Source organism: Phyllobates terribilis, unplaced genomic scaffold, assembly GCF_046119375.1.
Source record: "Phyllobates terribilis strain yellow unplaced genomic scaffold, ASM4611937v1 Scaffold_4__5_contigs__length_816908805, whole genome shotgun sequence".
Taxonomy (NCBI): Eukaryota; Metazoa; Chordata; class Amphibia; order Anura; family Dendrobatidae; genus Phyllobates; species Phyllobates terribilis.
Window position 1 is genome coordinate 131,853,020 of NW_027362764.1, and position 12,060 is coordinate 131,865,079.

Here is a 12,060-nt window from a genome sequence, read left to right on the forward strand (position 1 = left end):
GCATGCTCATTTAACCCTTTCGCCAAGCAGGCTCGGGTGCTTTCCGAGTATCTTCGGCGTGCTCGTATATTAAGTTTGAGTCCCTGCGCCTGCATGATTTATGGCTGTTAGTCAGCCTCAACACATACAGAGATTGCCTTTTTGTTAGGGAATCCTCACGTTTTGAGGCTGTCTAACAAAAAGGCAATCTCTGCATGTGTTGAGGCCGACTAACAGCCATAAATCATGCAGGCGCAGGGACTCGAACTTAATATACGAGCACGCCGAAGATACTCGGAGAGCACCAGAGCGTGCTCTGCGAGCACGCTAGCTCATTGCTACTGACCACCCCTGTCCTGAAGAGAGCTTTTGCTTTAGTAATGCTCTCTGCCTTGCTAACATTGCCCAAAAAGAGAAAATGGAAAAGGAACTAATTTACAAGGTAGGATTTCTAAAAGTTAAATCCAAAAAAACAACTATCCATTTTAAACAAAAGCATGCAATAGTCATATATAGTTTGTTAACATGTAAACATTTGACAAGAGTGTTCTATTAAAGTGAGTGATTCTTCAAATATCGTGCAAGTTACACTTGGTCAAAGTTACAAGTATTATTATGGGAATGGTAAGCAGCTGCAAGAACACTTCAATGCAACTTATCCAGAAACAAAACAAGAAAACTGGAGAAGGAAAATGCAAGCCTGCTAAATTTCTCCTCCATTACCTATAGAGATGCTCAAGCATTTTCTATATATAATCGCACAAACTGAAACAGTGTTGTTGGGTCTGGTAATGAACCAGTACATTGTCTGTCATTTAACACAGCCAGAGTTCCTGGACAGTCAGTTAAAGGGAATCTGTTAGCAGGTTTTTGCTATTCAATCTGGGAGCAGCATAATATAGGGAACGAGACCCTGATTGCAGGGATGTATCACTTATTAGGCTGTTTGTTGTAGTTTCAATACAGTCAGTGTTTTATCAGCAAGAGATTAGTCTGACGGCTGGTCACATGAGCTGTAGTCCTCTAATGATAATCTGTGTAACCCTGCTCCCACCACTGATTGGCAGACTGATGACAATACACAGTGTATGCAGGAAGCTGTCAGTCAGGGGTGTGGACGGGGTTATACTCATAGCAGGAGACTCAGCTCGGCTTCATCTACATCAGACAAAACTGGGATTCAATGAAAATTACACAAAGCAGCCCAGTAAGTGATACATCCCTAGAAATTTTCCCTGTCCGCAAAACAAAAATTGATACATTGGTGATTTTTTGGAAGTTGTAGAACCTTTATCATCTTTTTATAGTTTACCGTGAATGCTTCTCATTTGTTTATTGTGGGCTATAGACATAGACAAGTTAAAATCATAATGATTTATTTTCGTTTTTCAATGTGTCAGTAAAAAATGTCTGTCCCTGATTTTTGGATAATTTGACCAGAAAAAAATTAAAATCAAGGTGGAAACAATGAACACAGCTGATAGGGATATTCTATTCTACTAATTCACCATATCAACTATTGCTCTGTATCTTCACTATATCTACTACAGCTCTTTAACAGTGCAGCATTATCACTTGTGCTTCCTTGTCCTGCAGTTTCTAATACATTATCAATAAACAAGGTGTATTACTTACCCAGCGTCAGAGCTATTTCCACACAGTAATGGGTCTTTTGTTCCATTCTTTATGTAGATATTTTCTTTAAAATATAAAAGAAAATATATTTGTATCATAGACATAGAATAAATGAAAACATAAAATAAATTACAGATTTAAAAATAAAAGACATGATCTTATAAATCATTGGTAGAGAAGTCACAAATATTCACATTTTTACCAATCAATACATTGTGAAACACAACTGCTTCTAATAGATGCATGCAAAATATCATCAAAGTGAAAGGGCATACTGTCTGTGGATAAGTGATATAAATTGTTTATAGAATAACTTTGCTATGGAATTTTTTCATCATCAACAATTACTTCCATATGGGAGCCCTTATGAAGCCACTAATTATGCCAGCGTAAGTAACAACAAGCCAGAAGGGAGGGCGCTATGCAATATATTGCAAATCACTCATCTCAGTCACAGCATAATGTATATATTGTAGCAAAGCCAGGCAGGCTAGGGTTAAATTCTAGCACGTAGATCTTGATTAGATGCACCTGACTTGCTTTGACTAAGAACCAGGGTATGTGTTCACTAGAGGTGTGTCAGTCTGCTGAAGCTGGTGAGTGTCCAGCCAAAATGTGAGTTGTAGCTTAGAGAGAAATGTGTCGGGGTTTCTCTCTAAATGGAGACTACATGGGACAGCTAGGAAAGCTGAGCAGTCTGTGTGTTGGAACTGCAGAGATCCATGTGGAACCTGCAATCTGTTCAATGTGAACTGTGCCCAGACATGAATACTTCTGCTTGGCGCTGGAAGCTGCTGGAGTTCGGGCCTAAGGGGATACCAAGACTGGTGGGCAGCATAGTGGCTCAGTGGTTAGCAATGCAGCCTTGCAGCGCTGGGGTCCTGGGTTCAAATCCCACCAAGGACAACATTTGCAAGGAGTTTGCATGTTCTCTCCATGTTTGCGTGGGTTTCCCCCAAGTTCTCCGGTTTTCTCCCACACTCCAAAGACATACTGATAGGGAATCTAGATTGTGAACCGCAATGGGGACAGTGCCGATAATGTCTGTAAATTGTCTGAATTGTAAAGCGCTGCTGAATATGTTGGCGCTATATACATAAAAAGATTATTATTATTACTGGTGGCATTGGGCCTCTTCTGTGTATAAAGTTTCCTCAGGGAGAGATGGCTGCAATCTGTTCGAGTGAGTGTGCACTAATATATGTGCCCTGCTAAATTAACTATTTATTTGCTGTGTTACCTTTGTGCCCAGAAGAGACTGTTTTTGGTTTTGAATCCCGTGTAGTTTTATGAAAACAATAAAACTGCACCTGTTTGGACCAAACTGCATTGCCTGTGTCAACGCTACCTAATGACTATCTGAGAGTGTGAATCCCTGATATAGATATATACAGTATATAACTATATCATCAGAGGAATTTTCCTATATGTCATACACTATCCAGCACCTATTAACCGCAAAATAACCTACCTTTACAACAGGGCTGGGGTCCAAAAAGTGTGGAGGGGGCTCAGTAGGCATCTGTCTCTATCAGCAGCAGCCGAAGCTAAACTTTGATCACTGCTGTTAACCATTCAGATGCTGCTGTCATTGCCGAGCACTTAGGGGAAACCATAGCTGGTGGGGTCTGCTGAAGGCCCCAACGGTTGTCATCTCAGTGTTCCTGTGAAGCCCAGCTACAAGCTGAGTTTCATAGGAAGCCATGATTTACACTAAATACTGCAATACTGTGGTATTATAGTAAATAGTATAAGCAATCAGATGATAGCATATTCAAGTCCCCTAGGGGGGGACAAAAGAATATATAAAAATTTGAAATATCCTTTTTCCCCATTTCAAAATGAAGAGATTTTAAAAAATTACATTTTTGGTGTTGCCACGTCTGTAAAAGTATGGTCTATCAAAATCTAAAATTAATTAACCTATGCGGCAAACCCCATAAGGAGAAAAAAAACTCAAACAACAGAACTGCAGGTTTTAGAGTCACCACAACTCCCTAAAAAAACAAGAAAAAGTGATCAAAGCACTATCTATCTGTGCCCAAATATGGTATCAATGAAAATGACAGCTCAATCAAAAAAAGCCCTCACTCAGCTCCACTGGCAAAAGAAATAAAACTTTACGGGTCTCAGAAAATGGTTACACAAATTAAATATTTTTTGTTTACAAATTTCTGAATTTTATTTTAACACTTAAATAGAAAAAAATACGTTTGGTATTGCTGTATTCGTACTGACCTGGAGAATTATGATGATAGGTCATTTTTACCATGCAGTGAATGACATAAATACAAAACCCAAAAAGGAATGGTGGAAATGCATTTTTTCACCATTTTATTCCACTAGGAATTAGTTTTTAAATTTTTCAGTACAGTTGTATGGTATGAGAAGTGGCAGTAAAAATTACAATCTGTTCTGAAAAAAAAAATCCTCATACCACTATCTCAATAAAAAAATATATATATATATGGCTCCTTAATGGGTGAAATGCACAGCATAAGAACAGCATGGCACGTACCTCCTGGGGTACACACACGACAGATTGAGAGTAGAGATGAGCAAATTCGAACTTAAAAGTTTGGGGTTCGTACCAGACAGTTAGTGCCTGGTGTTAAATGCTGAACACAGGCTTCTCCTGCAAGTCCTTTGCAATGTTTGGAGCTCTCGGGAAAGTCCGTTTCAGAGAGAGAATATTTTCCAGTACAAAAGTTTGGGTCCCCATTGTTTTCAATGGGGTTTGGGTTCTGGTTCAAGTTCGAGTACAGTTCAAGTCGGGTACCAAAACATGAACTTCCACGGGCCTGCTCATCCCTAATTGAGAGCTTAGGTGGCATGCTTTCCACAATATACAACCTATAAACACCACCTGTATTCTGCAGATAAAAGACAGATTTAGAGAATATTCCTTCCTTGCTGCAGCTCTACCTTTTATTAGTTCCTTCATGCGCATTAAAGGTAATCTGTCAGCAGGTTTTTGCTATTTAATCTGAGGACAGCATGCTGTAGGGGTTAAAACACAATTCAATAATGTGTCACTTTTCACGCTGTATGCTGTTTACTTATAATGAAAGTTTTATCACTAGGACATTATCATTGCTGGGACAGGCTGCCTCATGCCAAGTCGTCTTTTAGTAGTGGGGGAGGACGTAGCTTCCCGCTGGCACTGAAGGAGTTAAAAGAGAATGTTTAGTTAGATCTGTCTGAGCTGCAGTTAGGTCCAGTTAAGAGGTTAGCTGTGATAATCCAGCCCAGCAGCGTAGAGGGAGAACCTAGTGCCATGGTACAGCATAGAATGGGAAAGAAAAATTGAAAAAAGCCTTGGACAGGCTGAAACGTCTTTGTGTGAGTTGTGGAATAAATCAACTGATTATCAACACGTGAGTGCCGGGATTTTCTTTTCCTACAGACATTGTTTTCCACGTGCACCACTCTAGCTATACGGAGTGCCGACTATTCCTTTTTGATACTGATAGAATGGGAAAGAGTCTGTGTTCCTAATATGTTTCCTTGTGGGCTGCAGTATTGTTAGCCAGCCACAAGATGCCACTGTCCCGGGTGCAGATGCCAGGTTGAGTCTGTCAGCAGTATTGCAGACATTTAAGACAGTGAAGGGGTTAATGGTGTGTGGTGAGAGCCCATAGAGGGTGGGCACATTAGAAAAATCTCTGCTTAGTGTCTAGAAGCAGGAAATGTTGAGTCAGTGAGAGATTGGACTGAGGACTGTACTGGCGGCCTGAGTATAGTGGCTGCTAGGGTAGACGTGAGCCCCATATCCCAGACAGTAGGATCACCAGAGCGAAGATTCCCTACATAAGAGATCCCTTAGCCGGCCGGAGAAACTCAACAGAGGTATTGAGGACCCAAGGGCACATTCTGTCTGCAGGCTGCAGAAGAAGCTAGGACTCAAGGCTAGGACGTGGGGAGCAATAGGATCTGGATATACTGTCACTGGTGAGGAAGATTCTCTAGGGCCGGAGAATAAAGCAACAGAGATGCTTCACTTAAAGAAGGAACCAGGGATGAAGTTGTATGAAGTACCTGTGGGAAAGATGACAACCCGTTGGGCCTTATCCATTATATCTGCCTGTAAATATTGCACTTATTCCTCTTCCCCAAGTAAAGTCCCAGTTATGGTTAAGAACATCGAGTCCTCTGAATTTATTGCTGCCCTGCTTCCAGAAGAGAAATGCCTGCAGACAGCGGCGACCGGATGGTCCAAAGTAGAGCACCACATACACCCGCAGCACATCAAAGGGAGGACACACATTGTCTGTAGGGTGTCAGAGCGAGCAGGGGTCACAGCTCGCCCATGACTACCTCACTGGGGCACCTTATAGTCTGACCACGCCCTCTCCTGTGATAATCAGCTCACTATCTATAAACAATGTACATACAGATCCTGGTTTGGGCGGAGGCAGCTTTCATAGCTCTGCTGCATGCTATATCTAAGAACTCTGTGTCACAACTGCTGCCCCCAGTAAATTAAGTTATACAATGTTGGAATCAGGTTCTCTTTTCTTACATTATGCTGCTCTCAAAAGAGGTAGCAAAAATCTGGTGACAGATTCCCTTTAAGGATGCACTTTGATGACAGAAGTACATTAGAGATCTGCTATCCAAAATATTGAGAACAAATCATAAGGCTATGTGCCCACGATGCAGAAATGCTCCGGATTTTTCCTGAGCGTTTCTGCATCTCCCTGGCAGAAAAAAATGCATGCGGATTGTACATGCGTTTTTCCTGCCAGGGACTTGCTGATGTGAAGCGTTCTTCACATGTATTTCCTCATGCGGGTTGACAAGCGCTTTCCAAGTGATTTTAGCATCACTTGGAAAGTGCTTGTCAACTTGGTCACACTACATAAATCCATGCAAACGGATTTATATAGTGTGACCGTAAAGAATGGTTAAAAATAAAAAAAATCTATATATATAATTGTCTTATTCCGTCTGTCTGTCTGTCTGTCTGTCTGTCTGTCCAGGAAATCCAGCGTCGCTCATTGGTCCGGCCGCTGTCTGTCCAGGAAATCCCGCGTCGCTCATTGGTCCGGCCGCGGCCAATCAGCGATGCGGGATTTCAGAAAAAAGATGGCGGCCGTTAGCGGCTCATCTGCCGGACGGAGGTCAGGAGATGAGCGGCGCTAGCAGCAAAACTACCCCGACCTGCGCCGCCGCTGACCTCCATGCGGCTAACGTCAGGAGATCAGCGGCTAGGACCGCTGATCTCCTGACGACAAGTGTGAACGGAGGACCGGGGAGCGGCGCCGCCGGTCGGGATGCTTCTGCTGCGAGCAGCCGCTCATCTCCCGGCTGCTCGCAGCGAAAGTACCCGCACAGGCAGCGCCGCTCCCCGGTCCTCGCTAATATGACACTGATTAGTCGAAGCCGGACGCGACCAATCAGCGATATGGGCGGCAAATTTAAACGCCGCTCTGCTGATTGGTCACGGCCGCCGCCCGTGTCCAATCAGCAATTTGGCCGCCAAATTTAAACTCGCTCTCCAGTACTCACTAACACGGTTCGCTGATTGGTCGCGGCCGCCGGCCGCGAACAATCAGCGATATTGGCGCCAAATTTAAACACCGTTTTGCTGAGTGGTCGCGGTCGCGACTAATCAGCAATTTTATCGCCAAATTTAAACAAGCTCTCCAGTCCTCACTAACACAGTTCGCTGATTGGTCGCGGCCGCCACCCGCGACCAATCACCGATATTGCCGCCAAATTTAAACAACGTTCTGCTGATTGCGCCCGGTCGCCCGCATACATATTCTAGAATACCCGATGCGTTAGAATCGGGCCACCATCTAGTAAATCTATACTTACCTTCCGATGGCCCCTGCAGTCTTGCTTCGCTCCATCCTAGATGCCGGTAGATCGAGGTACACTGCACTGAAGGACCTGCTGTCACATGACTATGACGTCAGCGCAGGTCCTTCAGTCCACCGCGATCTGCCGGCAAGGGAGGACGAGCGCACCGGGGGCCATCAGAAGGTAGGTATCATATTTATTTTTTATTGTATTCTTCTTTTCACAGGTTCTATGGTACCCGGGTCCGGAGGAGAGTCTCCTGTCCTCCAGACCTGGGTACCATCCGCACACTGAAACGTGTGGAATGCGCATCTACATATGCAGTGATGTGTAATCCATGCGTTTCAATGCAAGTCAATGGTGGTGAAAATGCAGCACTTCCGTAAAATAACTGGTAGGGCTGCTTTTTTTTCCGCAATGATAATCCGCAGCGGAAATTTCCGCAGCATGTGCACAGCACATGCGGATTATCATTGGGGAACATGGCAGGCCTTGTACCATGAATTTTTTAAGCGTTTCTGCAGCGTTTTTGCCGCTGCGGAGATGCTTAAAAAACGCATCATGGGCACACAGCCTAAATGTAATACTCATAATACCATATTCCAAATAAACTTTACTAAAATAGTTGTGTATGTAACAGAAAACTGTGTGAAACTAACACTCTATGTATCGAGGAAACACACACGCTCGCACCTTCAAGAAAAGCTAATTTTCTCTGTCCAACTGGAAGTGCTATGTAACCTGAGATTCTAATGACCAAGCCAAGGCTGACTTGTGATAATATAGAAGTGATGCTCTGGGGATACTATAATACCTTAATCCTACACAAGGTGAAGAAACAGCAGATCTGCCGGCCCATCCCTTCCATAACTTGCCTGGTTACCATCCATAGGTAATCTCCAGTCACCCAGACTGCAGCCCTGATGTGCTTTTCCTAAGCATATTTGCTTAGCAATGTCAATATGTGTGATAGGTGACACTGTACAGATACATGTTGGAGATACAAATGAGCACTTACTTAAATTATTATTAACCTCCACATAGCACGATCACTGAGATTAAAGAGCATGTTACTATCCTGGTGCATTTATATGTGAAAGACTCAAAGTTTACCAAGGATCAGGTTACATACATTGGTGTGAATAAGTGTTTGCCCACTTGCTGATTTTTTATTCTTTTGCATGTTTGTCACCTTTTCACACAGGGACCTGTAGGTTTGGATTTCTTTTTCCTTAATAATAAAGACCTTCATTTAAAAATTGCATTTTGTGTTTACTTGTGTTATCTTTGTCTAATATTTCAATTTGTTTTGTGATCTGAAACATATAAGTGTGACAAACATGCAAAAGAAAAAGAAATCAGGAAGGGGGCAAACATTTTTTCACACCACTGTATCATCTGAAGCCAGGATGAATGGAGGAGCCGAGAGAACATGACTGATAACTTTACATAAGTTCTCCTCAATAATAATTTATTAGTCATTCTGATATCTTGACAAATATTTTTTGGCTAAGCTAAAGTCCAAATATATTCTTGCTGCTGTTTCACAGTCTTCAAGTGACACATTCTGATCTCTATGCTAACATTCAAGGCATGTGTTGGTGGCAGGGATCCGCACTTAAAGACCGGCAGCAGTGAAAAGGTAAAAAAAAGGAAGTAATTGATAAAAGGAACAAAGGGCTCATGCACATGGAGTATTTATAGGGTGACAGAGCTACATGTGTCTCTTCAATGCCTCTTTTTTTCCATATTTCCAATTCTCCATCAGATGCCATATGCACAGGAAACCATATGGTCTTCGTGCATTTCTCTACAAGCTCTGTAAAAATTACTCTGCCATGTGCATGAGCTCTTAAACTGTTAGGTAGTGAGAACCAATATAATATATATTGCCCACTCTACCACAGTATCTAGGAGGCTCATTGGCACTTGGAAGAGATGGCAAATCTCCTGGGTGATGCCAAAACCTCCCAAAAAGCAATACTTCCAGGAAGCTTCTTGTACAAGATGATAGGATCACTGTCAAAGCCATGGACCCAAATTGACTTTAATGAGGGTGGGGACGAACGTGTGGAGGAGCATGACCAGAAACGGAGGTATGGATATGAAAAAAATGTCAACGTGTTCAATAGATCTCCAAGGTAGACATCTTCCAAAGTCGACAAGTAGAATATAGGACTAGTAGTTGTTTGCAACTAATTTCCAAGTGATGCAGTAGGTCATAATAGTAAGCTGACATTGAAAGGAATCTCCTGTGAAAAAAGTTATCATTTATCCACAGGATAGTTGATAACTTATTGATCAGTGGGGTCTGATCAATAAGTTGGCAGAAAGGGGAAATTTTATCACCATTACAAAATGGAGTGGTGGTCATGGTCAGACAACCATTTATTCTCTATGAAGCTGCTGGAGAAAGTAAAGCACAGCGCCTCATAGGGAATGAGGAGAAGCGGCTGAATATACGCATCGACGCTCCATTCTAACGGGAATAAGAGTGCCTTATTCTGCCGACTGGTGCGGGTCCCACCAATCCATAAGTAACTATTTATCCCGTGGATAGGTGATGATAACTTGTTTTCATCAGGCAATCCCTTTAACAATTTTAGCATCTCTCCTAGGAGAGAGAGCCTTGATAATAGTGTTGAGCCACCCCCGTAGTGTTCGGGTTCGGTTCGGTTCGTCGAACACCGGGATGTTCGAGGAACTGTTCGTCGAACTGTTCGTCGAACACCTTAGAACACCGTCGAACACCGTTAAAACCAATGGCAGGCAAACAAAAACACATAGAAACACATAGAAAACACCTTCAAAGGTGTCCAAAAGCTAACAAACTGCTCAGAAGACGCTTTCTTTAAAAAAGCCGGCCGGCAATTCAGCAGCGGCATACACCGGTACCCGACAATTTAGACAAGAAGGAATAGAGCATCACACATAGATTAGATAGATAGAAACATGTCAGTCACATATATATGAAGTACAGTGACAGTGTTGCTTACTGTACTTGTCATTTAGTGTAAAGGATTTATTAAAAAAAATAATAGTGTTTTCATGCACCGTCTCTTTAAAAAAGCCGGCCGGCAATTCAGCATCTGTACCCGACAATTTATAACAGACAGAATAGAGCTTCACACATAGATTAGATAGATAGAAACATGTCAGTCACATATATATGAAGTACAGTGACAATGTTGCTTACTGTACTTGTCATTTAGTGTAAAGGATTTATTAAAAAAAATAATAGTGTTTTCATGCACCGTCTCTTTAAAAAAGCCGGCCGGCAATTCAGCATCTGTACCCGACAATTTATAACAGACAGAATAGAGCTTCACACATAGATTAGATAGATAGAAACATGTCAGTCACATATATATGAAGTACAGTGATAGTGTTGGTTACTGTACTTGTCATTTAGTATTAAAATAAAGGATTTATTATTAAAAAAAATTGGCGTGGGGTTCCCCTTAATTTTAGGCTCTAGCGGAGGTTAAGCAGACAGCTGGGGCAGATGTTTGAAGCCTGGTAAGGGGGTAATACCCACGGAGCTTCCCAGGCTACTAATATGAGCCCCCAGCTGAATACATAGCCTTTACTAGCTATTAAAATGGGGGACCCCCCCAAAAAAAATGACGTGGGGTCCCCCCTAATTTAATAGCTAGCAAAGGCTAGGCAGACAGCTGGGGGCTGATATTAATAGCCCAGGAAGGGAGCCATGAATATTGGCCCCCTCCCAGGCTAGAAACACCAGCCGTCAGCCGCCCCAGAAATGGCGCATTCATAGGATGCGCCAATTCTGGCACTTAGCCTCGCTCTTCCACGCTGCCCTGTAGCGGTGGCAGGGGGTAATAGGGCTGGGGTTGATGTCAGCTTATAATGCCAGCTGACATCAAGCCCAGGTTAGTAATGGAGAGGCGTCTATAAGACACCCCCATTACTAACCCCATAGTCAAAGTTAAAAGAAAACACAAACACCCAGAATAAAGTCCTTTAATTGAAATAAAGACACAATCCTTTATTGTTCTAAATTAAACCATACTTACCATCACGCCCATTCCAGCTGAAGCCAACGATCTCCTGCAATAAAAGAAAAATAATAAAGCAACATCATCCTTACCTTTCCATGGTTCCCACGACAGCTTCAGCTCTGCTACATCGAGATGACAGGCTGGACCGCAGCAGAACGCTGCCATCCAGCCTGTCATCCCGCAGACACTGAGAAGCGCAGGCATGCTTGCGCTCTGCAGTGTCTGGCTGTGACGGCATAAAGATGAGACGAGTTCATGTCCAATGAACTCGGCGCACCTCATGCACGTCACTGACAGCGTGGGAAAATTCTCACGCTGAAGCGCTGAGTGCAGGAGAATTCTCCCACGCTGTCAGTGACGTGCATGAGGTGAGCTCATGTCCAATGAACTCAGCTCACCTCCTGCACGTCACTGACAGCGTGGGAGAATTCTCCTGCACTCAGCGCTTCAGCGTGAGAATTCTCCCACGCTGAAGCGCTGAGTGCAGGAGAATTTTCCCACGCTGTCAGTGACGTGCATAAGGTGAGCTCATGTCCAATGAACTCAGCTCACCTCCTGCACGTCACTGACAGCGTGGGAGAATTCTCCTGCACTCAGCGCTTCAGTGTGAGAATTC

The 12,060-nt window shown here is 43.1% G+C and overlaps 1 protein-coding gene across 12 annotated transcripts in view; it reads right to left on the bottom strand.

The window, feature by feature from the left end:
* Positions 1 to 12,060, bottom strand: part of LOC141265097 (sodium channel protein type 5 subunit alpha-like) — a 558,194-nt gene that overhangs the window by 289,586 nt on the left and 256,548 nt on the right. For all 12 annotated transcript variants that reach the window (XM_073677736.1, XM_073677738.1, XM_073677744.1 and 9 more), the window contains exon 8: positions 1,615 to 1,678. In XM_073677736.1, coding sequence (XP_073533837.1) covers positions 1,615 to 1,678 — 64 coding nt within the window. The remainder of the gene's footprint in view (positions 1 to 1,614; positions 1,679 to 12,060) is intronic.